Source organism: Rousettus aegyptiacus, unplaced genomic scaffold (genome assembly GCF_014176215.1).
Source record: "Rousettus aegyptiacus isolate mRouAeg1 unplaced genomic scaffold, mRouAeg1.p scaffold_m13_p_10, whole genome shotgun sequence".
In the NCBI taxonomy this organism is placed as follows: Eukaryota; Metazoa; Chordata; class Mammalia; order Chiroptera; family Pteropodidae; genus Rousettus; species Rousettus aegyptiacus.
This window is the reverse complement of record NW_023416285.1, coordinates 27,827,026-27,854,242: the sequence shown is the minus strand read 5'-3', so window position 1 is coordinate 27,854,242 and position 27,217 is coordinate 27,827,026. Positions and strand designations below refer to the sequence as shown.

The 27,217-nt window shown below is 36.9% G+C and overlaps 1 protein-coding gene and 1 pseudogene across 3 annotated transcripts in view; one reads left to right on the top strand and one right to left on the bottom strand.

Moving 5' to 3' along the window:
- The window catches only part of ARHGEF38 (Rho guanine nucleotide exchange factor 38), a 118,211-nt gene that overhangs the window by 37,192 nt on the left and 53,802 nt on the right, over nt 1-27,217 (top strand). For all 3 annotated transcript variants that reach the window (XM_036227640.1, XM_036227641.1, XM_036227642.1), the window contains exon 3: nt 16,242-16,365. In XM_036227640.1, the coding sequence (XP_036083533.1) occupies nt 16,242-16,365 (124 nt within the window). The remainder of the gene's footprint in view (nt 1-16,241; nt 16,366-27,217) is intronic.
- Nucleotides 3,986-4,101, bottom strand: LOC118609229 (annotated as a pseudogene).

Here is a 27,217-nt window from a genome sequence, read left to right as displayed (position 1 = left end):
CTCTGGTAGAGAAGCTTGCTGAAGGCTCTGCAATCCCAGAGAGCACAGCGTAGATCAGAGCATCTCTGAAGATAGACAGACAGGAGGGGGTTGTAATTGCATTATAATAATGAAAACACTGTCCAAATACTGTAATACCATGAAACTCTGCATGTAACACAAAGATAGCTGTGGGCCGGTTAATTTCCTATGAATTTTAAACTCAGTTACTACATTTTAATTTAGTGAATGGTTTTTATATTTGGAGTTTCCTATGTTTCCGATGGCTTCCTCTTGACCAGAGCAAGCCCATTGCTGTCCTGTGTAACGGGACTGTAGCTTCAGCACAAGTTCTAGGACTCTCTCAGGCCTCCGTTCCTGCCCTCCCCTTCGAGGCGCCTGTTTGCGAGGCGCCTGTTTGCGAGGCGCCAGGGTCCATCTTGACACTCAAAGCGGAGTGAGGTTTTACCTTAGGACTTTTCTCCCTGGCTGCCTTGCTGTGTGAAAGGCCCTCTCAGCAGTTGGAGCATAGAGGCTGTGCAGCAGCTCTGCTGGACGATTGGCTTGGCTCTCAGTTCGAATTTCGTTCCTTGGACGCACTCTCAGAGATTACCCTCAATTTAGTGTGAAACTCCTCCCAGCCCAGCTCTCAGACTCCCATTTCTCCAGAAGAGAAATTTAGACACTGAAATGTAATGAAATTGCTACTCTCACTGAACAAAAGATAGCATTACAGTTATGATAATTGACTGAAATACAAGATAAAATAACCAAAACAAACATTTCATCCAGTAATTATTAAAAATATACCAGCTTTTATTGATAGATGATGGATAGATAGGTGATAGATAGATAGATGGTAGATAGATTAGCTGGATAGATAGATAGATGGATGATAGAAGGAAATTTGGCTTCTCAAAACTATTTATTAAAACGTCTGCATAACAAATAGAGGAAAACATAGGTGAGCAAATGTCTTCTCTCATAAAATTTTAAGTGTCACAGAAACTCATCAAAATTGTCTCCTCTAGCTGTTCTCTTCACTAAAAGACTTCATTTACTGTTGCCAGTATTAATAGTCATTCATTTTTTGCTTAATAGACAACAATACAATTTTTTTCTTTTCTTTTCTTTTTCTATCATCCAGCTACTCCTTTTTTGTTTCAAAGAGACTTTTTTTTTTAAAGCGGTTCACAGCAAAGTTGAGGGGGAAGGTACAAAGATTTCCCATATATTCCTTGGCCTCACAAATGCATTGCCTTGCTCATTATCAACATCCCCACCAGAGTGTTAAGTTTGTTACAATTGATGAACCTACATTGACACATCATCATCACCCAAAGCTCACAGGTTCCCTCTTGATAGTATTCCTTCTGTAGATTTTGACAAATGTGTAATAACATGTATCTATCATTGCAGAATCATACAGAGAAATTTCACTGTCCGAAAAATCCCATGTTTCACCTATTTATCTCTGTTTTTTGCTAACCCCTGGCAACCACTAGATTTTTTTATTGTCACCATAGTTTTTCTTACCCAGAATGTCAAATAATTGGAATCATAGAGTATGCAGTATTTTCAGATTGGCTTCCTTTACTTAGTGACATGTATTCGAGGTTCTTCCATGTCCTTTTATGGCTTGATAGCTCACTTTCTTTTAGTGCTGAATAATATTCCATTGTCTGGATGTACTACGGTTTTTAAATTTATTCACCTACCGAAGGACATCATGGTTGCTTCCAAATTCTGGCAATTATGAATAAAGCTATTGTAAACATTCATTTGCAGCATTTTGTGGACATAAGTTTTCAGTCCATTTGAATAAAGATCATGTAGTACATTTGATGAATTATATGGGAAGAGTATATTTAGTTTTGTAAGAAGTTGTCAGAGTGTCTGCCCAAGTGGCTATATCGATTTGCATTCTCACCACTCATGAATGAGAGTTCTTATTACTTCACATCCTCACCAGCATTTGGTGTTGCCACTGTTCTGGATTTTGGACATTCTAATAGGTATAATGGTATTTCAATGGTATTTAATGTTTTTGTCTGGTCTTAATATTAGGGCAATTCTGACCTCACAGAATCACTCAGCCAGTCTTCTTATCTCTGTTAACTTTCAAAATTTTCAAATTGTGTTCTGGGCCTCAAACATATTAGACCTCGGTTCACTGATCATAACTTTCTTAAAGTCAACTACTTTCTAAAGTCCTGTCTCCTCCATGAAATCGCCCTGATCTAAATGGAATCAAGATGTTAATTTCTCATAAACATGCCTTTTCTAATGCAAATAATTGCTATACTCCATTCATAATATGTCCTACCCTACCACATCAAAATCCAGTGTGCACATACTATAGTTTTGCAGGTTGTTATAACTGGAGGAAACTGGGTACAGTGTACACGGTATTTTTCTGTATTATTTTTTATAACTGCATGTGACCTATAATTAATTCAAAATAAAAAGTTTAATTAGAAAATATAATGCCTTATTTTCTCTATCTTCCTTCCTTTCTCTCTTTAACTAAATTATCCTTTTAAATTCACTTGTAAACTTTACGTGTTGAGGATAAAATCATTTTTACTGACTCTTTACCTTTTTCACTTTTCCAAACTTTCCAATTAATTCTCTTTTTATTGTGATTTCAGAGAGGTTAAGACTGCATGTTTAGTATAAAGGTATACATTAGGTTGTTTAGAAGAAACTTTGTAGTGTATAATAATTTCCTATGTATCTGGCTCTTTCTCATGCTATTCTTAGAATACCATTTCTATTTCTAGATTCTAAAAGAAGCCAGGGAAAAACCAATTAAGTGTCTCATCCACTTCCGGCTGCTACTCAGTTCAGTCCCTTTCCCTGCAGGGTCCTGCAGTTCGAGGGTTAAACTGCTCAGTCATAGGACTTTGCAGACTTTATGAGTGCAGAGATCAAAGCCAGACTGATAATACAAAAAGCAAAAGCTGCCCAGAAAGTAAGAAAACAGAGCATAAATATGAATTTCAGTCACTATATTAAATCGCAATCCGAAAAATCAGAATAATTTCTGCTAACTGTAACTGTGATACTGTAAACAAATAACTCAAAAGAAATACTTGAATGGTGGTGTTAGCTAACACAATGGTGGTAACAGTATTGCATTATACAAATCTATCAAATCAACACCTAGTACACCTTAAATTTACACAGTTTTATATGCCAATTATATCTCAATTAAAAATATACATTTGAATTTCTGATCTGCTTTGTACTGGCTTTTCTGAGCTAATGTATTGACTTTAAAATGTAATGCTTTTGTTAGAAGTTGATTTAAACATTGCCACATATATTCCTCAATTCTTTAAAAATACTGATTTTCATGATTAATAAGATCATATCACAATGAAGAATCCCATGATCTATAGGGCAAGGTTAGAACTCTATGTTTTTTGAAATCAAGGACATAATTTTCATCTTTTATATGGAATCTCAGAATATATTACATAATTTGGGCCATTGTTCCTCCATGGTAAGATCAGATACTTGAAAAGTCATAAAATATTAAATATGAAAATTAAAATCATACAAGTAATGGTGCTGCCAATCACAAAGTCACTCTGTTAATATATAATTTCTAACTGGCCTCTTTATTAATGCTGACACAAAATCATTTCTCTTCGCTTACTTTCCCATTTCCCCTAGGAGGACATCTGTGTTTTATCATCTCAGAAGGCACAAATTTTGCTGTCAAACTAGATTCAGATTTAGTTGGGTGTGAAAGTGATATATCAATATTCTAACATGCAGAACTTCTATTGACAAGTAGGATTCTCTTATCTTTGCTTGTTCAGAAAGCCTAAGCTCAAAATTAAAGAATTTTTTTTATCCTTATAATGCAGTTTATAGTGGAAACTCTCTTCCATGTTGTTTCATTTATAAGGACCTCATAAGCTCTATTTTAGGGCAACTTCAGGTTTCTCTAATTTTTATTTTATTTTATTTATTTATTTATTTTCATTATTATTTAAGCCTACAGCACCTGGTCTTCCTAGGTGGTCTCCCATCAAAGTACTAACCAGGCCCCACCCTGCTAAGCTTTCGAGATCAGACATCGGGCTTGTTCAGGGTGTCATGGCTGTAGACCATGGACTGTGGCTCCACTGGATCACGAACACAGGACCTTCTGCATGTACAGCAGATGCGCTAATTGCTACACTATGGAATTGCATCCTAATTTTTATAATATATAGTCCAGATCAAAACCTGCTGGGCTAAATGAAGAGATAAATGAATCCATTTTCCAGTTCAGTGCAGGGGTTGGAATGACCAAAAAAAAGAGAGAGGTGTAATACGGGGATCGGTTTTAGTTTTACAAGAAAAGTCAGTCCTTCAGCCTGGGTAACATGATATTGTGTTCATCACCTCACTTCTCAGAACTGAGATGCACAAACCAATATTATAATTTACTTCTATTTGTGAAAATAACACAATTTCAGTGGCTGTGATTATTATAATGATACCATAAACCTCTCTGATGAAATGCCAGAAACAATGAAGCACCTCTACTAAGATGCAGAACGTCATAGCTATGTGTATCAGTAGAAGGCCAGAAATCTCAGACTCCGAAGAATAAATACCAGGTCAGAAAGGAAGCACATATTGGGGAAACAAGTATTTATCAATAAGCATTTACTTAAGGCACTTTAAATACAGATAAGGTCGATGGTTACATGCATTAATTAATTAATTAATTGTAGGCCATTTGGAGTATATAAAGATACACAAAACTCATTCCTTGCCATCAAAATACTATGAATCCCTAGTTAGAAGTGACACGATTCATAGCTATGAAAAGATAACTTGTAATGCAAAGCAATAATTCTTAAGTGCAGACAGTTAATGTAACTGGAGTTCACAGAAGGGACAGATCACTTTCAGACAGATTAACTAGGCAATATTTCATGAAGAATGTGATATTTCAGTTGAAAATGCAAATTAAAAGATTAAATGTTTGTCAAGTGTCTATTGCATGCAATGTCCTCCACTGAGTTCTGTGTGGGAATCAAGAAGATTTATATCATAGCGTTGCTCTAGAAGAGTTTATAATCTGGCCAAGAAAATAACTCATAAACACATAAAAAGCCAAATAACAATCAAAGATATAATTCAAGGCAATGCTAGAAATGATGGTGACAGAAGGCAGTTCAAAATTAGTTATGCTAATTAGTTATGCAGCAAACAATTGCTTTAGACATTAGCAGGAGGAAGCACTCAGTTTCCTGACCTGTCAACAGCATTTGATAGAAAAACTTTCTTTTTCTGTCTTCCAGGACTCCACATACCTAGTTTCCCCCTTCTACTCCAATTGCACCTTCTTGGTCTCCTTCACTGTTAATCTTTATCTCTAAACATAGAAGTATATCAGGGCTCATTCTGTGACCCTCTTCTCTCTTTTGTTTGCTTCCCCTAGTTGAGGATTTGACCTGGTTTCAGGCTTTAAAATCCTATCTACATACTGGTGGCTGCTAACTTTACTTGCAGCCTAGATGTTGTCCATGAGGTCTTGGCTTTACTTATATCCAGTTCCCCACTCAAATCTCCACTTGGTTGTGTAGAAGGCATCTCAATTTTAAAATGTCCAAAACTGAGCTCCTAATTTTCCCTTTAAAATTTGCTCCCTTTGTAGTCTTTGTCACTTCGGTAAGTGGCACCTCCATTCTTCTAGTTGTTTGGATAAAAAACCCTAGTGTTATCCTTGACTTTTCTCTTTCACTTAAACCCCATATCCAATCTATCAGAAAATTCTACTAACTCAGCCTTCATAATATATTCAGAATTAGACCACTGCTCACTTCCTCCATTACTTCTACTCTGAGTCAAGAACCCATCAATGACCACCTACATTATTACACCTGCCTCATGACCTATTAATCTTCTACCCTTGTCTCAACTAAGCAGACAGAGTGATCCTTACAAAAATATCAGTCAGATCATGTTCCCCCTTTTACTTAAAACCCTCCAGACGCTTCTCATCTCAGTCTTATGAAAAGCTGACATTCTTATGATGACCTACGAGGATGAGCATGAGCTGGTCCCTCATTCTCTCTGACCTCACCTGTTTCTGCATTCTGACCTTCTCGGTGTTCCATGGACAGGCCAGGAGCACTACTGTTTCAAGCTCTTTGCTCTCACTGTTTCCTTTGCCTTGACTCTTCTTCCCCAAGATACCTTCATGGTTTGTTTGCTCCTTCACCTTCTTGAGACAGTTAAACATTCCTTGACCACCTCACTCTTACACTGAGTTGTAAGCAAATCCAAGTAAAAGAATTTTAGAGCAAGTCATTTATTTGGGAGACAATCCCCTGGAACAGCAGTGAAGTAATCAGAAAATGAGACTGAGAAGGAAAGAAAGACATAGTGTCCAGGCATGAGCAGATTCCAACTGGCACTCATATCCCACTGGGAGCCCCTAAGGCACTGTATAGAACACACCTCAGAGTTGTCTCACATGGGAGGTATTCACCCACCAATTGCCATTAGACATTGGTTGAGGGATGCGCCTGGGAAGATTCATTCCTGACACTCTGGAATGCCTTGTGTAGACAGACAGGCATCCGTGGTCAGAGAATGCCTTTCGTTAGAGCACCAAATCTGCTTCAGCAGAAGGCCTTTCAAATACACAAGAACATTTGGTACCACGGGGATGTGGCTGAGGCAGCTTCCCTTGTTTCCTATCCCCATTTCCCTATTGGATTTTATCTCTGTAGTATTTCACCCTAGAGTTACATGCTTTATATTTTACTTATCTCTTTACTTGATTCTTTTATGAAACATAAATTTTTGTCTTATTTTTTTCACTGTGGTATCCCCAGTGCCCGGTACCTAATACAGTGTCTGGGACATGAGCAGAAATAACTGTTTATTGATTGTTTATCAATGACTTCCCATGGGTGAGTGATTTCAGAAGTCCTGGAGAGGGGATGGACTCTGCACGAGTAAACGCTGAGTAGGCAAAGGCAGGGTCAGTACCCCAGTGTGAGAGCCCAAGAGCAGAGAACCAAAGCTACTTGAGTAGTAAGTGAGCTGGCATGTGGCAAATGTGAGAACAAGCCATTGCTTCTGATGAAAGCAGATGGTTCTTATAAGAATAAAAATAATTGGAGTAAGACAAGGTCTTGGCCAGGCAAAACTGTCAGTCTCAGGAATTTGGGGTTATTTCTATAGAAAACTGAGAGAGTAGTGATTGTTTTAAAGGAGGAAAGTTTGTTGGTGTTTTGTAAATCTCGTTCAACTTATGTTTTTGGAAAACTGAAAGTATTAGGTAAGCTAATTTGGAGTATGGGAAATGAAGATGACTTTAGAAGCTTTTTCAGAAGCATGAAATGTGACTGGACAGAGTTTTATGGAGTGACTAAAAGAGGCTCACTGAATAGTGAGTGTAGTTAAACTATGGGTATCTGAAGTCAGGGTGACAGAGGAGTGAGCTTGCTGTGACCCTGAAGTTTGGAGTCTGGAAACTGGTTGCACAGTTAATACACGGGATGCTCTGACCGGCTCCCTCTCCAGGGCTCACAGTTATTTCGTTATTCTGGGCAGACCTGGTGAAATCCAAACTCTGCTGAAGTTTGAGTCTTTTCTGGAACTCAGGTGACTAAGGACACTGGGCTGGGCACCTGGGGTTCCGCAAAGTGGTAGTTTCTCAGAAGGGAGGGAAGTGAGAAATTATAAGCAATTTAAAAATGTTGCAGGAATTGGCTCTACCTCCTAAAATCAACACTTATTCTTGCTTACTTCCTTCTTCTATGTGGTTCTGAGGATTTGGGGTGTGCCATAATGCTGTGAGGAGCGTAAACAAACAATAGTGTGGAAATCCTGTCCTGCCTCTGGATGAAAACTCTTGCAGGCCCGTGATTAGTTTATGAGAAATTACTCAATCGTTTCATAGATCAATGACCGTTTATTTAGTTTGGGGACTGTTTATTTCAGCCTGGAGTTTGGTTTTAACTATTCACTCTGTAGCTATCAATATAGCTAAAATAACAACAATAGCTAAATTTTATTGAGCACTTATGTGCCAGGCATCATTCTAAACAACTTCCTTATATTTGTTCTTGAAATCCTCATACCGATTCATGAAACAGGTTTCAGTATTCCTACTTAACTAATTTTAAACCCATGGCAAAGAGGGTTTAAGTAACTTACCTAAAGTCACACAGCTAGGTTGTGGCAGAAACAGGATTTAAAACCAAGTCACCATATTCTAAAGCCTATGGATGTAACCACTGTATTTTGAACCAACATGAATACGTATCCTGAGAAAGATTGACTTGCCTTTTCTCCTTGGTTATCTTTCTTGCTGTGGTTTTACTAACATGAGTTCTAAGACCTAAGTATTAGAGAGACAGAGATAAATACAACATACTAGCTGGCCTCAAGAATTTACAGTCAAGTAGGAGATCCCAGCCTACAGATGAGTCATTTTACCCTATTGTGACTAAGTTCCATGGTTGAGGTGTATGCTGGTTACTCTAGTTGTGCCTAAATGGTCATGGAAGGCTTTGTGGAGGAGCCATGTCCTGCCTGGGTGTTGAGGGGTCACTTGATGAAAACAGAAAGGCGACCTAGCATAGCAGTTACACTCTGGAACGCTTTGTCAGGCAGCCCTAAATCTGATCTGATCTTGGATCTGAGACTCACAACTACGTGACTTTGGGCAAATCTTTTAACTTCTCTGAGCTTTGATTTATTCAATGGAAGAAATAGATATAATAATAACGTGTTATAAGAAATAAATAGAAATATGTATATATAGTGTAGCAAAATTTCTGGCACAGAAGTACTCAATAAACAGTAATTGCTGTTATAACCAGTATGCTGAATAAGCATGACTTGTGGTGTAATCAAAAGACAACTTGAATTTTTCTTCCATCAACCCTGCCAAGTACACAGGGTAGGGAATCCTGCCTTGCCTCTGGATAAAAACTCTGGAGGCCCATGGCTTTTCTCTTCTCCTTATGTAACAGATCTTAAGACAAACACAGTCTTGTCAGAAATCAGAATATCAGTCCCAGAAATTAATTCGAACTCTGACATTGGCATCAACACCCCTCCAGGTGAGGCCTGCTTCACCAGGAAACCTGCAGTGGGAGGAGAGAGTGTGAGTGGCTTCTCCCTGTTTCTTCTCCTGGTGCTGCTCTTCCTCATCCTCAGACCGCAGCTTACCGCCAGCTTCTGACCCCTGGGAGGATGGGTGGAAGGTGAGGTCAAGGAGAGAAAGGTCTGCTCGGACTGGTATTAACATAGACTGGCTTTACATTCTCTGGGCCTTCCAAATGTGGGTGCTTCCCGTGTGTGTGTGTGTGTGTGTGTGTGTGTGTGTGTAGATTTCCATGACAATGGTGATGGCGGGTGGCTGGGAGAGTGTTCTTTCCTGAAGGTCACTTGATCCATACTGCATCTCTGTTCCAGCTGGTGGCTTGCAACTCATTCCTGAGTTCCTAGGCATCAGAGTTTATTTCCGTATTCTGTGCTTCGATCCAGAAGGGAGAATCAGAGATGAGCTCACACCAGCTCCCTCCCTCACAGGGTCCACATCTGGTGTATGGGAAACATTCGTGTATTCTTTGTCCCCAAACCTGAGGGAGTGCAAGTTGGTCCCAAGTTGGCCACCACTTTCCTACAGTCTCCTTTAGGTTTCACAAGCATGAGGTCCACAAAGGTGATTTTCGAACACTCCACCGAGATTTGCTTTTTTAAATTTTGCATATGCCAAACCATCTCCTACTCACTTCAGTTTTTGATATCTAAGAAATTGATACTCCAAGTAAAATTGAGGCATGAAATGGGTGATTTTAACTTTTTATTGTAGTCTTACTATCATTATTGGATTCCAAAAAAATTGCATGAAGAAAAAAGCATGATATGCAATAGCACGGTGCGTGGCTGAAGTGCCAAGTTGCTGGAGATAAGGCAGGAGGGGTGTTCAGAGGCAAGGTCACTGGAGAGCCCTGTGTCAGGAGCACTGGCCTTATGCATTCAGGATGGAAAACCTTTGACAGTTTTAAGCAGAGTCATGATTAATCTAGATATGGTAATCAGAGTGACTAAATAAGAGCAAGAAGGTATGAGAACACCAATAGTGGAATGACTCCAGAATTTTCGACACGGATAGACTTCATGGATATTTGTTCTATGTCATACAGTTTTGTCCCTAATTCCTGCTTTACACAGGGCTACCATCACATACCTGCCCACCATGCCTTTTTTTTTTCACACTTTTGTCTCCTCTTTTCTTCCTTTATTTATTATCTCAAGAAAATGTTGTGTTTTTGTTTTGTTTTGTTTTGTTTTTCCAAAAGTGTCTCCTAACTTTTCAAAATTATTTTTAGTGAGTCCAGGACTTTCCTAGTTTTTGGTTATATTATTGAATATTAGAATTTTGCAATTGTGTTACTAAGTGGAAAAAGAATGAGTAAATGTTGAGTAAGTCATTTCTGATATCAGTAGTTACTTTCAAACATGGATCTGAAGGAAAGAGGTGTTCTGTTGGAAATTTTAAGAGTTTTGTTTGGTTGGTTGGTTTTGGGCTGGTTAGTTGTTACACTTAATAGATTTGAGTCTGAGTATGCAGGAAGAAGAAGGAATAAATGCACGCATATGTACACACACACTCACATAGATAGTAAGTACTCAAGGGACCAAAGCACAAAACTGTTAATCTCACTCATTGTGCTCAGCCAGAAGCCCTTAAATACATTTTTTTTTTTTTTGGATGATTTAAGTGCATAAAAAATTTCTGTATTTTTCATTTAATCTTACTGGTTGTTACAAAGAGTTTCCAAATTACTTTCTCCTGTGTTTTGCCAATATAGTCAAGTATTCATTTTATACTTTTTTTAGAATATTTTAAGGATCACAACACTTACTAAATCTTCAGCTCAGAAGGGCTATTTCTAGCGGTATGTTTGTCTTCTGAGCATTTCATATACAATTCTAAGTAGAAAAGAAGAGCAAACCTGAAAACCACCTCCAACTCCCACCAAGTAACTTTTTCTTTGCCTGTCCCTATGTCAAGGCAGATAAGAGAAGCAAAGGCAGGGACCCTTGGTCAACTACCTACCTTTCATCCAAGGATATCAATATAAACACTTTACCTTTTTCATTAGTCAAACAAAGTTTGGGATTAACTTCTCAATCCTCTTCATTAACGATCTCAGGAACTTCTCAAATTTGACCACAGTCTCTGGTCTGGCCTTGACTCACCAATATTGGCTTTTCTCTTCCTCTTGTACGTGCTGAGATGTCTATCCCAGAGTCTCAACCTTATTTTCTGTAAACAGATTGACACATCTGATATAGGTCTGTCCTCATTAATGTTTCCTGGCCTGGATCATTTCCAGGCAGTTATCAGGTAACTTGGGCATTTAGCTGCAAAATTAATTAAAAGACTTTCTGTCTTGCAGTGATATTGATTCATCTTGTAGTTTAGAATCTAGTTTCACAGCAGGAACTTTCACACATGCAAATCAGTAGTTTTGAGAAACCTGATGAAATAATGGCTAGTTGACCCTGAAAATCTTTGTAATCTAGAAGCCAGCTGAGTAGATGCCATAGTAATTAGATAATTATTCTAGCCCTGCGATTGCCAGGGCCATCTGCCAACACATCTGCTTTTTTCATTTGCTGCAATTTCTTTTCCACAAGCAGTTCCCCTTCTCTGTTGTTGCACTAAAAAATAAAACAAGACCTGGTTCTTTCCTCTCAGAATATTCTCACTGAGTGTCCGCTCCTTACAGTTTTATTAAAAAGCATTTCCAACTTTCTACCATTCTAACCTTACTTGTTATAGTTACTGGGCTTACACAGCTTAAACTGTAATAATGGAGCAAACTAACTTAGGAAAATCATCCAGGCCTCACCATACTGCTGTGGAATCTGCCCTTTCTAGAAGACAGTTCTATTATGGAAGTGTATATTATATTCCACCATGAGAGAATTGCCTTCTAGAAGGGGTCGATGGGACTCAGGTTCTGTTAGACTGAGTCGGGTGATGTCTAAGCTGGAGTCCCCTGTATGAATTCTAATACAGGGTCCAGAAGTGAACTCCATGTTGAACCTAGATTTTTGCCAAACCACAGCAAATAGAAATGTTACAGTCTTTTCTAGAAACAATTTTTGGAGAAGCATTTGGTAGGTGGCAATCACCATGTCCCTCAAATGCAATGCTATCTATCTTCTTCTGTTTTCTACAGTTGTATATATGTCATGTATATATATCTGGAACTTTAAAGCAGTGTGATTTTGATCATCAAATTAGAAGCCTAAAAATAAATTATCAGATTTATGTTAGAAAGTTAATATCTAACTGAAAATTTTTAATTCAGTGGTTATTAGAAGAAAAAATAATTACAAAATTGCTGCTATAATTTGCCAACACTTGTTAAAAGTTTTAAGATATATCAATAACTTTAGCTTAGAAATTACATTTATGAAATTTATCATAAGAAAATAATCATGGATGTGAGCAAAGTTTTAGCCAGGAGAACTGTTTATAATAGTGAAAATGGCAGTCTATCTAGATTTCAAAGATTTAGTGATGAGTTAAGTAGACTACAGTATTTCCACATAATGTTGACATTAGAAATGGTGTAATTGAGGAAAATTAATGGCATGAAAAGATGTCCATGTGATGCTAAATTTAAAAAATCCAAATTTTGAACATTATTCAAATTACATAAATTTTTTATACAGATGTACACATATGAAAAGAGAAAACGATTTGGCAGGACGTACTTCAAAATATCAGTGGTTACTGCTGTGTAGTAGAATTATAAGCTATTGTATTTTATTTCTCATGTATCTACCTATCTTTAGTCTCTACAATAAACATAAATTACTTTTATAATAATAACTTAAAATTTTTTTTTTTTTAGAGTTTGTTCCTAGACTTGTCTTTATGCTCACTTTTAAAGGGCTTCATGTTTGGAGGTCTGTACAACATGTCTGAGAATGTATAGTTATTTCTTCCTGTGATTTGGTTTGGTTGAGTGTCCTGGGTCTCATTAAACAGAAAACAATGAACAGAGATTTTCTAAAGTGTAGACTAAGGAGGAAGTTTGGCCACTATCAGCAAATTGTGTAGATACACTAATGGCCAAACTGAGCACAACATTTTGTCGATGTAGGTAAAATTAAGTAGAAAATTAAAAAATATCTACTGACTGTGATATTTCAAACAACCGAATTAGGTATTTTGATTTTTCTCTTTAAACCATTTTTGATCTCTGCGTATTTGTTATTTGGAGCCCAGTAGAGTGATTACAAGGCATGTTTTATTGATGGCTCCCACAAAGTAAGTAGCTCATTTGAATAGCAGTGATTCAATTCAATTCATATTGTCAAATTTTTATTGAATAACTAGGTGTGGGACTGTATTAGCCACAGTGGGGTATTCACAAAACTCACCAAGACTAATGTCTTACAAGAACTGACAGTTTTGACATAGAGATGGATAAATTAGTAAATATCCCTGTTATATGTAATAGACTGTAATCTAAGCATTGAATAATACAATACAAAGGAAGAGTCATGGAAGCTCAGGAGAGGGAGAGGTTGATTCTAACCAAGGGAACAAAAAAGTTTTCTTAGAAGAAGTGAGATTTTGGCTAGAAAGAAAGAAAAATGTACTAGTCTCCTGTTGGTTATACAAAAGTAATAAATAAAATTCAAATTAGCTTAAATAAAGACATTTTATCGACTTCTGTAATAAGGCTGTCTTGATGTAGGTAAGACAGATCCAGGGCCTAACATGATGTTGTCAGTCTTAGCTTTCTTCTCTGTGTTGCTTTTATCACAGTTAAGCTCTCTGCAAAGATGACTACTGAAGATAAAAACATACACACCTTAGGACCTAAATCCAGGCCCTTCTATTTCCCAAAAGCCATTTATTAAACATCAGTGAAGAGTCTCATTACCTCAGCATGGGAACCTAAGCCAAACTCTTTGGCCAGTTATGTCACATGACCACCACTGTAGAGAGTAGGGAATGGGGCAAGGTAACGTGATTGACAGTTATACGGGATCAAACAGAGCTAAGGGATTGTGGCTTTCCCAGAAATGGAACAGACAGGGCAGGGACATGGGCAAAACCAAAGGACAAACACTATCATTACTGTATTCCACTTCAAATGGATAGAATGTTGTAAGGTAATATGAGGGCAAAACATTTGTGAGCAAAGGAAAAAGCTTGGGCAAGAAAATGCAAAGAATGCTTTGAAAACAGTGAGTGTAACATCCTTGTGGGGTACAAAGTAATTCTATACCAATGATTACAATCTCTGAACTGATAAATTTTTATAGATGTTTTCTTTTACTTAGACATTTTTACCTGGGGAGTTTTGCATATGTGCCACTGCAAGTTTGGTGATTATTTAAATATAATGGGGACTTGCTATTTGAAATATATCCTGTGATGAATACTTGTGTAAAGCAAATAATTAAATTGTCACCAGAAACACTTAACTTTAATTTTGTTTTATACACTTAAATTATTATATATTGACTTTATTTAGAATAATGTATACATAAAATAAATCTTTTTTTTAAAAAATGAATTTTTAATCAATTTAAAATATAACTCAATTTAAGCTCTTTGATGCATTGCCTCTTCCTAGTAAATATTTAATAAATGTACATAAATGATTCTTAGAATTTATATCAATAATTATAAAATTATTTACCAGTTTTAAATCCTGTTCGGACCAGATGTTTGTATGTTCCTTGGCATAGCAATGACTGAATGCAAATTTATTTTTATAATTCACAGAATCTCCAAAGGTCTGTAGTGATACAGATGGTTAAAATCAAGCCAATTGATGTTTTACTCTTTTCTATCCTTCAAAAAGAAATAAAATTAAAACCTATATTTTTGTTATTTAATATGTGTTGCATTGAGCTAAGATTATAGACTGATATAGAATTAGATCCCTGCTAAATGGATTTAAAATCTAAATTAGACAGATATGCAGTAGTGACAATTTTGTGAAAAACTCAAGAATGAACCAAAAAATTCAAACATAGATGGTATTTTATTAATAGTATTTGTCAGTAACAGACTAAATAAGGTGAAACACTAAAAGATCAAATTCTAGTTACAGCTCTTTCCTGAACTTCATAATTTTGAGCATAGTACCGCTCTTCACCCTGCATGAGATTTCCTATCTTCAAACTGGTTCATATTTTACAGAGAAGTTGGAATGTTTTATGAAACAATAAATATGAAGCACTTTAAGTTCCTTAAAATAGTTTCCACAACAAAATAAAATAATAATAAGGTACGCTTACAAATCACATCTGATCTTTTATCTTATAAAGCAAGTAAGTTAGGAGTGAAATTTTATACTTTAGAAGAATTTATTTCAAAATATAATTTTAAGAAATATACAGCTAGTACAAAAATTTGATTCATAAATGACTTTTGGAAAACATTTTGCACTATGTAAAGGTACACTTTTGTGCTTTAATTAATACCCAATGCATAAATCAATTCCTTAGGAAAAATAATATGTTAAATCAGTGGTACTCAGAGATGTGTGACATTTGAGTCTTTTAAAATTATTATTACTAACAAAAAGATCCATATAATCATTACCTAAATAAGCAAGTTATTATAAGTACTAGCTGTAAGATCTAGGAATAATTATACTGTCTTTTTAGGATGCTCATGAAGTTCAAAATACGGTGAATCTTTAATTAGTAGAAGATGTTTGGTAAAAATTTTCATTCACATTTCTTTAAAAAAATCAGGAAGCAACTCAGCAACTCAACTTGTCATCACTTGGAGAACATCTGTGGTTTTAAAACTGCTTTGAAAATAGTTACTTTCCTCGAGTAAGGTCAGACTTCTGCTATATAAGCAGCAAAGTATTCTAAAGTCATATACATAGGTACACACTCTCCCAAAGGATACGCCATAAAAATACTAATTTGCTGGCCCACATCTTCTTCGTACTCTGAATCTTATATGGATATGTAATGTAAACTCTGCTCACTAAAACTTAATCAAAATAAACGAAAAGACAGAGGTAACAGATGTGTCATCCCAATTTCTTGCATGAAAAACTGCGCATTTCCTCTAGAAATCCCAAATAAGAATGTTTACAGAAATGGTGGATGGGAAAAGCATAGGCTGGCATATAAAATGCGTAATGTTTAGCAGGAGAAAACATCCTAAATACAGCGCATTTCTCTCCATCAGCTGGTGCTCAGTGTTTGTGTTTCTTCAGATTGATCGGCTGGACGTGGATAGCTTGTTTAGCAATATTGAATCCGTGCATCAGATATCAGCCAAGCTGCTGTCATTGTTGGAAGAGGCCACAGCAGACGTGGAACCGGCCATGCAAGTAATCGGTATGTTTATTCTCTTCTCAGTTCTACAGTACAATAGGAAATAATATTTTAATAACCTCCCTCTGCTTGGGTTTTATGTTTCTGATTTACCAAACTTCCCAGGAGATCTATAAATGCTAAACCCATCTACAGGCTCATTGTAATTACACAAACTCTGTGTTTATTTTCAAATGGGCTTATATCCATTTGCTAAAGTCTGTCAGTAGCACTAAGCACACCATTTGCTTTTTTATTTTCAATGTTTCAACCTCTTTACCTTCCAGATGTTATGGCTAACACTTACTTGGTCCTTAAAGAATTAAATATTTAAATACTTTAAAAGCTTTACTGATAATCACAATGCTTTTCATGAATCCATTGATTTTTGGATTGTAAATGTTTTGTGTATATGTGGAGTTTAAATGATTTGTAAGACACAGAAGTCCAATTTTTTCCCATGCTTTTCCTTTTTCTCTGCTTTCCAAATATGTTGTTACTCTTAGTCATAGATTATTTTACAAGATTTTTGGAAAAGAAGATATCATTGGGAAAGTGTTGAGCCAAAATTTTATTTTCTTGATCTTTGGGGAGTTCCAAAGGAAATACTACTGTATGTGAACACTTTGAAGTCCGTTGCCATAGCCAAGATCTCATACACATAGTGCCATGTAGGCCAAGAATTCTTTGAAAAAATTTGTTATCATTTTTCTGCTTCACACATACTATGCAATATATGCACATTACAAAAATATTAAAACAGTCCAAGACCACACAGGGCCGTGCACCCCTCCAATGCCACTCTCCTCCCCATAAGTCACCACTGTTATAAGTTTGATGTGGATCCTTATTTTGAGATAGAGACACAAATACAAACTTGTACCTTATATCTTTGTTATGTCTTTATTTATTGATGGAAATCAGAGTGATAAAAATGGGATGAAATTAATCTTGTTTTATATTTATGAAAGACCCAAAATTTAATAAGGAAAAGGTGAATCAACCTGTCTATTTGTAGTATTTTACAGACCAAAATGCCAGTCCTCTCAAAAAGATTTTCTCATGGATGGGTTTAAATTCAAGCACATACTGTGTTTCAATTTAATCATTTATTGTGATTAAATGTCCTCATTATGTACTCAATCTTTGTGTTCCTCTCATATTCATATGTTGAAGCCCTCAAACCAATATGATATTATTTGGAGGTGGAGTAATTCAGGTTTAGATGAGGTCATGAGATGAGTTCCCTCAGGATGGGATTAGTGTTCTTATAATGAGAGGAAGAGAGACCAGAACTTCCTCTTTCTGTCCCTCTCTACCATGTGAGGACACAACAAGAAAGTGGCCCTCTGCAAGCCAGGAGGGGCGTCCTTACCTGCCAACACCTTGAACTTGGACTTCCCAGACTCCAGAACTATGAGAAATAAATGTCTGTTGTTTAGGCCACCCAGTCTGTTATTTCATTATGGCAGCCTGAGCTGATTAATAAAATGTTTAATGAGTTTTAAAAATATTTTCTAGAGGCAGGACTTTATTTACTATTGCTTTAGTTTGGATTCATTAGCCATTCATTTATTAATTCACCCAATGAATAGTTATTAAGCAGCAGCATATTCAAAGTTCAAAGACTAACGTACTGTATGGCATTGTCAGGTATCAAGAGATGGAAGAGTTCATCTCTGTCCTTTAAAAGTTTGCAATCCAATAGTTCCCCGAATGGAAGTTATTGTATAATACACTATCAAAGTATTTTCTACAATACTGCAGACCTTCATAAGAAAAGAGAATATTTTAGATGGAGAATTAGAGGATTCTTGAAGATATTACTTGGGCTTAAAGATTTCAGATTTCAACAAGTGAAGTCTGGGTTGGGAAGGCGAAGCAGAAGTACAACATGAACAAAAGCATGGACAGCAAATGCCAAATGCCAAGTGTGTGTGGGAAACGGTAAGTGGTCAGATCAATCTGGAGTGAAGTATACATATAAGGGGGAGGTGAGAAATGAGTTTGTAAGTATAGAATAGGGATAGACTATTCTTGGAATTAAAGTTTGGAATTCACTCTGCAGGTTCTGAAGAATCATTAAAAGATTTTTCAGCAAGAGTATGATGAGACACAAAAATTTCTAGAGAAAGACGACTATGGTAGATATGAAGAGAATAGATAGAAAGAGAAAATGAGTTCCAGACCAATAGATAGGTAGTTATAAATAATAAGGCATGTGGGAACAGGCATCTGGGCTAAGGTGGATATAGTGGGAACAGAAAATAGGTGCCGGATTCAAGAGAAACATGGAAAAAAGCATAATCAAGATCCAGGGGTTGTGTGCATGTGCTGGAGTCAAAGACAGGTTTAAGGAGACATGTATCCTGATTGGCCTAGAACATCCTTGTTTTAACCTATTGTTCAATCAGTCAGTCTAGTGTAGTATTTGTCCTGGCATTTCTTCTTTTTAAAGAAGAATCATTATTACTGGTTTCACTACAAGAGAGTTGATAAGATCTCCACATTGTACTTCAATTTCTGACATGATGCCTTTTAGTAGAGCGTAAGAGGCACAAACATTTGAGAGAGTTCTTACTGTTATACATAGTAAATTCTGAAAGACAACCTATCTCTCCTTTTCCAACCCTTTTCTAGTCTCGAGGAAACTTACATCTTCTTTTGAAGTCTGGTATGCAGGGCACTGTCTGATAAAATGATGACATTTGGACACGAACATCTACCAACAGCTAAATGCTTCCTGTTCTGGGCAGTAGGGGAAGCATATTTGACGCTACAGATCCTATCATCTATGGAGTAAAACAGCGAGCTATGTCATGACCCATAGCGAGTAGCCATGCCGTGATTTGTGAGAGGCATGAAGTCACCAGTTTAACAGATAACGAATTTAGTGAGACACGTAGGGAATTAAAGACTAGATGTAAGTGAAATATGTGTGGGAAGCAGAGACCGAGCCATCCTGCTACCAAGTATTAGGATGCTGCTGCTACAGTAGGTTAGTTATTTATCTTATGATATAAATCTATAACTTTTTATTGTCTTGTTATGTTTATTTTATTTCACAATAAACCAATACAAAGGGAAAGGTTTAATGTACACAGTTTAATAAAAATTTAGTATTGATTTTCTGTTTCTCAAGAAAGTTGATGATGAGCATAGGACACACAAAATACTCACCATACACCATGGGGTCTTTAATGATATCACTGACCATAAGACAATCAGAAGACAAAACTCTGCTGAAGAAGCAACACCTACATAGAGAGTTAGTCAATATTTCGAAGACCGTGCCCATTTTTTAAAGCTTATTCGGCACCGGGAGTCCATGCTTTTGTTCGTGCTGTTACTTCCACTTAGACTCTTCCTCCCAACCTGGAATCCCCTCTTGCTGAAATCCAACCTAAATGTTTAAGCACAAGTGCATATAATTTAACACATGCAACTGCAGAAGGTACGTTTACAGATCACTTCATGCAGCATGACTTCGTTTAGGTCATGACAATTGTCCTAAATTAATTTCTCTCATTTTTAATTCTGAGTTTTCTCGGGCCTGTGAAAATATAGAGCAATAGCTATTAATGAGTTGATACCATAAGCAGAAGAATTTGCAAACAGTTAAATTATGACAGTTTTACAATAATGTAAGTAGATGAATTAAATAGAAAATCAGTTAATTCTAATAACAATTTAAAATTTAATCAAATTCACAGAATTAAAGAAAAGCTTTTAAAAGTTTACTGTGACAAAGTTAAATTTTCTGACCTTATTGTAAATGCTACTATAAATTTAAAAATTAAACATATGAATGCACATGATAGCATGAATATATATTTTGGTGGAACTCAACATCACAGTAAAATAATGTTTTTACTAAAGAAAGGAATCTATGGAGCAGAAATGTACTTGGGATTGGTGGTGGTGCATATGTAATAAAGCTGTGCTATTAAATTAAATACTAACTGTAGTCAAAATTCATACAGTTTTATATATACAAATTTAGAATGAACTACTTACAATATTCGGGGGATAAAGTTGATGTTAATTTAAAAAATAATTTTATGCATGACAGTACATACTTTGCTGCTGGTCACTAATCAGCTTTTAGAAATTGCATTTTTTTCAAAATCACTTGGAAGTCTTTAGTTAAAGTATTCAACACACAACAGGAAAAAGTAATTTCAGCTTTTTAATCTTTACAATTGCAATAGTTGAAAATAAAATTACAAATGGGAAGACACTGAAATTTAGTCATATAAAAACAGGAAATTAGCTTTAAAAAGAAACAGAGTTCATATTGTATAAAATACTTAATTTTGAAATTCTATCTTATATTTTGGAAAACCTGACTTATGGAAAGAAGCTTTTAATAGAGCTTTTAATAGTATAAAGTTATAGCTTGTACCAGGTTTTGTGACATCTATATTTGGAAAAATATTTAAAAATCATCAATAAAAACAACTTTTTAAATGAGCTTTATTTTGCCAAAATAAAACAAAAAGAATCAAAATGGAAGCAAAAAGATAGTACCTGTGAGACTATTTCAACCCAAATATTTACATATCTCAATATAGAGAGATACATAGTCTAGATTTTAATATCTTACCTTTAGCAGAATTTTCTCTGAGCTTATTAGATGTCCCCATGCTCAGGAGAGTATTTTATTAAATTAAAAATATTATGGTTTACATATTTGAGCAGCAAAATAAATAATGCTGGTATTGGATTTTAACCCATAGACCAAAGTAAATATTGAATCCATACTGATATAAATAAATGAATGAGAAAGGAAAGCTCTTTATACAGTAGATTTTAATGAATAAATGTAGAAGGAGAGAGGAAAATAGAAAATTACCATTGAGCAGATACTATAGTCATAACCATTGCAGACAAAATCCACTGATACATGCTAGATTTAGTGGGTGGAAAGTTAGAGAAATATACTTTTCATAGTTTCAAAGTATCTCTTAAGTAATAATCTCAAAGAGAAAGGTGGTAACTTTGCAGTGAGAAACCAGGCAGAGAACATCTTAACCAAGTGATCAAGGCCAGCATCACCAAGAAATGAAACATATTCACATCCTGAACTTTGTGATACAATGCACTGAGGGGGACACATCATTATATCTTTGGTACTTTTGTCCGGAATATGTCTAATCATGTCTAATCATGAGAAAACATTAGACACCAGCAAATTCAAATGAGGGACACTCGACAAAATAACTGATCATTACTCTTCTAAAATGTTGAGATCATTAGAGATAAGGTAAGACTGGAGGAACTGTAGTTTTTTTAAAGTCTGCAGAAGACTAAGGAGTAACAAACAAATATAAGTGGGAGCCTGGATAGATTCTTGAATAGCAAAGGAACGCTAGTATTGAAATTCAAACAAGGTGTTTAGTTTTGTTAATAGTATTGAAGCAAACTTCATTTCCTTTTTCGTACTACAGCTAGCTATAGAAGATGTTAACACTGGGGAAGCTGAGTGAGGAATATTTGGAACCTATTGGTACTATTTTTGCAACTTTCATATGTATAAAATTAGTTCAAAATAAAAAGTTAAAAACATTATGGTTTACAGAGCAGACTCAATTAAAGTTGTTCACAATTTCAAATTTACTAACCATAGATTGCAACTTTGACAAGGATTATAAGAAATTTTATTTAAAAGATTAAAACAGGCCATATCTGAAGAAGAAAGAGTTGGAGTCATATTTTAATGTCCCTAGCCTTTATATCTGGGCTATCCTTGTGGCTTTCTTGGCCAATAAAATGTGACAAAATGATGTCCTACAACAGCCTTGTGACATCTACTTTCTGCTCAGGGAGAGAGAAGGCTCAAATTACTCAGTCATTGCAATTAACACAGTCAAGGCCTCGAACATGTAAAAGCCTCCTCAGCCAGCTGGCCTCCAGCCACAGACTGCAAACATATGAACAAACTCTATTAAAACCACATGGAGACATGCCATCCCAGCTGAGCCCTGCTCCAATTGTCAGCCGAGAAAATTGTGAGCAAACAAACACTATTGTTTTAAGTTTTTATATTTTAGGGTGATTTTGGGGAGATAGTCTACAGCAATAGTAACTAATATAGATTCACTGAGAAGGAAAAACTTGATTTGGAAAGTAGCTTTGAGCTGGGACTAGAAGGATTTAGAAAGGTGGAGATTGGAATAAGTAACTTTCTAGATGAGAAGTGGCATAGAGCCCTCAAGGCAGGAGAGTATGGGAAAGTCTTATAAAAGACAGCAATCCAGTGAGGCTGGAGCACCACGCCAAGGAGGCCTCCAGGACCCACGCATGGTAGCCACATCAACACAGAGTTCACTGGTAATTTCCATCACTAAACATCTTTCACTAAACATCTTTGCCAATGTTCTTCCATTTCATGAGATCAGCTGATTTTGGGTGAGATATTCTAAAATCTTGTTAGCACAGGATGAAAAGCACAGGTATCCTATTTCTCTGTCCTTAGATGGCACAAACAAAAGTTTGTGATTCACAGCTCTAGTGCCAAAGGGGAAATTTTCCTGATACCTAGATAAATCAGCAGGAGGAGAAGGACTGTACTCAGTAATTACCTTGGGGTTTGGATGAGGTTCAAGTTTAAGCACAGAGGCATATGTTTATATATATATATATATATATGCGAGCTCTGGGGAACTGTCTGGACTATCATGCCGAGGTAAAAACTGGACTGTAAAATAATGGCTATAGCAGGCTATTTAAACAGTCAATGAGTTCTAAATATCCAGAGATGGGAGTATGAGATGTGGCTCTTGTTTCCACACAAATTGAAGATCTGTCTGCAACAATTTAACAAAATAGTAAGGGAAAATAAAAAAATAAAATGTTTTAAAAAATCATGTATATGTAGTATGAAAAAAAATAAACTAGCATTTAAAAAAAAAAAAGAAAGAAAATAGTGAACAAGAACAAAACAAGTCAGATGATAACACAGCGTGTGAGAACCCAGGGGCTTCACTATCAGGTTGATTTAGCTTTATATTCTGGCTCATCCAATGACTAGATGTGAAGTTTTAGCCAAGTTACAAAATCTTGTTGAACTTCAGTTTCTTATGTGGAAATCTAAGGCAATAATACCTAGCCCACAGAGTGTTTGTGAAGATTAAATAAAATCATGTATAAATAATGATAGCCCGGTGCCTATCCTTAATAAGGATCTTAACCTAATAAATATTAAGTTAATAATACACAGTATTATTAATTTATTAATATTCTTAGAATATTGTTTATCCATCCGTTTGCAAAGCTTGATTTCTTATGCATATTACAATCGAATAAAACGTGAATATTTTTTCAGAGTTCTTGATCATGGTTTTCAAATAAAGACGAGTCACCGAATGTGTGTGATTTCTAGATGCTCCCAATATCTATACCTCTTAAAGATTCATTTATCGAATAGGGTACGCTTTTCTTCTCTGAAGGGTGATTTAACGATCAAGTATCATTTCCTCATTTGATAGAATGTACAGCGCTCGCAGCAGCCACTTTCCAAATACGGCCCTCGATGGACCGGACCGTGCCTCCTGGTATTCGCACCGCTACCTGGTCTAGTCTCGTATTGACTCTGGATTATTCCTGAGACTCACTCACTAAGACAATGCAATGGAGGCGACACAGTGCCAGCCACTGGGCCTAAGCCCTAAAAAATATTGACGATTTCTACTTTTGTGATTTGGGGAGCCTGCCATTTAAGAATTTCAGCTACCCGGCTGGATTATTACATGGAGAGGTCACAAAGAGAGAGATTAGACCTGAGACTATGTAGAGTGAGAAAGTGACCCAGCGGTCCCAGCATCCCAGCTGAGGCCAGCTTGCCAGCTGTTGCTGGCATAGCGCCAGATTTGCAAGCCATCTGAGACCATCCTATCAGTCAAGCCCTGGGATGACTACAGCCCAGAGATACCAAGTAGAGCAGGAGAACCACGTAGCAAATCCCCACCAGTGCAGAGACTCCTGTGAGAAAATCAAAACAGTTGTCATTTTAAGGAACTAAGTTTTAGGGCGGTTTGTTATATAGCAACAGATAAGCTAAACGGGGCTCGTGCCCTCTTATATACATTTGCAACAATGTTGTCATGTTCCCAAGTATTAAAGAAAGACTAAGTTATGAATATATTAAAGTATACTTCAATGTATGTTAAAGTCTCTTTCTTGCACACTGTGCTGAGGACCAGAGCTGAAAGAAGCTTGTGGTAAAGGAATCGCCATTTCTTACATGCCATTTCCTGAGGGTGAGTTTATCCTTGGACAGAAAGGCAATTTAGAGTTCTCTGTTCTTTGAAGATGTAGTGGGTGATGTACTGTGGTTCTATGCCAAGACTTTGTTCTTCTAAAACAGCATCTCTGGTATGTCCCTGAAACAGGAACCTGTGCCTTTGCAGTGATTTTGTGAGTAGAACGGTAGTCACTGACAATCCATGTTATGAAGCCATGTGGGAGATAACATGTGGTAGCTCACCTGAAAACCTTTTCTAGTATTATTATTGTCATATTGAGTGTGTGTGTGTGTGTGTGTGTGTGTGTGTGTGTGTGTGTGTGTTACTCAGGACACAGATCAGCTTGCCCTAGTAAATTCTGGCCAGCTAGGACAGTTTGGGAGGGCCCCAGACCAATGTGCTGGAACGCGTGAGCCCAGCACAGGGAGACCCAGATGCAGAGGTTGGAAGGCCAAGGCATCTTATTCCAAATGTTGGCAGTAACAGGAAAACTGTCAGCTTCAGAGACTATGGTACATTAAAGGGGAGTGGGGGGAGAGGGGATGGGTTCGGGGTCAAATATACATAAATCCACATGGGAAAGGAAATATCAGCAGAAGACAGTCACCAGGACACAGTATGAAGGCTGGGCCTCCAGTCTCCTGAGTGAGGTCAGGATGGGTCCCAGGGTTATTAGGACTTTATTTCTTATAATAAAAGTAATACCAGGGTGGCTTAGTAATAAATTCTACAGTTCTTTTCTCTGAGGAGAATGTCGGGTTCTCGGAGGTTCTGCTGACGGAGCTGGCTTGTAGAGGTTAGTGGCCTAGCCATGTAGTCAAGTTTGAATGGAGCTGGGAAAAGTCAAATGTTGCACAGAAAACACAGAGAAGTAAAGTCCTAAATTCTGTGAGTTTAAGAGTTGTATGAGCATTTTGCCAACAGCCAGGAAGTGAAATGAGAAGAACATTGGCAGAGGTGTAGTCCTTGGAGGTCCACAAGAGTCCAGAAAGAACACAGCTTCTGGAGGGAGACAGAGCTGTACTTTAATTTTGGTTCTGTTACCACTAGCTCTGTGGCTAGGGACAAGTCACTTGGTTCAGCGGGGACCGAAATTCTCTGACTGGAATAGAAACCTCACCTAAAGGACATAACCAAATGGGACTTTTTTTTTTTCCTTCTCACATAACAAGAAACCCATAATTCAATGGTCCAGGACCGGGGCGGCTGCCTGCTGGCTCCTTGCAGCTTTTTCCTTCACAGTGTTTGACATATGGCATTTGGCTTCATGGCCTCGGCATGGCTACTCCACCGCCAAGCATGCTTCCTACAGGCAATAAGAGCACCTCCACCCAAGGCTGTTTTCTTTTTCTTTTCTCTCTCTCTCTCTTTTTTTTTTTTTTTTTTTTTTTTTTTTGCTTAAACAGCAGAATTTTATTCTCAAGGCTTTTTTCATTTGGGAGGAATAGAAGCCTTTCCCAGTGACTTCTACCTGTATCTTTTGATTTAATTTCTCACACACACATATGTACATATAATCACAGCCGAATACTCACTTGTATACATACTTGGCCACCCCTACCCACAGAAGTTTGGGGAAAGTTCTGTATTTTTAACCGTGTGCATTGCTTGTTCAAATTCTGCTAGTTTGGAAGAAGGAAGAATGGATAAGCAAATAACAGTGGAGGCCACATTTATTTGTTCATGTTTCAAATGGGGATAGGAAATCCTCCAGGGCAGAAAGATACGGGACCAAGGGCATACCCCTCCAGAACATAAGCTCCGTGAGGGAAGAACTCTTGTCTGTTTCTTTGCTGTTTTATCACCAGCACCTAAACCAGCGTCCTCAATAAGTACTGACTGGATGGATGAAATTCATGGTAGGTGGAGATAATGTGAAATCTCGTATACTGGCCAGCACACAGAGGGGACTCAGCAGTTGTTGCGGGTATTGTGAATGAGTCTGCTTGTGGTTTGCCCCATGCCACTTTCAGAGGCCGGTAGGTGGCATAGAGTAATTAGCTGTCACAGAGGCAAGCAGTCTTAGGAGATGCACTTACTAAGGTGTGATCAGTGGGGAAGTATGGATTGGTCTAAGTACGGGTTTCTCAGTGTTATTAACCTTGAGAAGGGAAAAGTTATTGTACCTTTTCTTAACCCAGCTGGGAGAAACCTTAACTTTGAACTCACAGAGCCAATGTTTTATTTTATTGAGATATAATTGACTTATAACATTATATTTATTTCAAATGTATAACATAATGATTCAACATACATTGCAAAATGACCACCACAATAAGTCTAGATAACATCCAAGAGCCTATGTTTTCTTAACGTGTCAGTTGTGATTAAAAACCTTCATCTGGAGTTAAAGTATCCAGGAAGTCAAAAGGTTCAGAAAGAGACCAGGAGTTATCATTAAAATAAATAGCTGTATCCTTGAATGTTAGCTCTGGACTAATATTTGAAGAACATCCAGCCCAGCCACCTCATTGTTCAAATGAAAACAGTGAGAGCCTGATTTGCCCCAAATGGCATCACTAACTCAGGACACAGAAGGGAACCTTTTCTTTTCCTGACATGGGTCTTATTACATATTATACACCGTCTATCTCCACTGCTCGCTAAGGCTCCTCAGTTTGTCCCGCCCC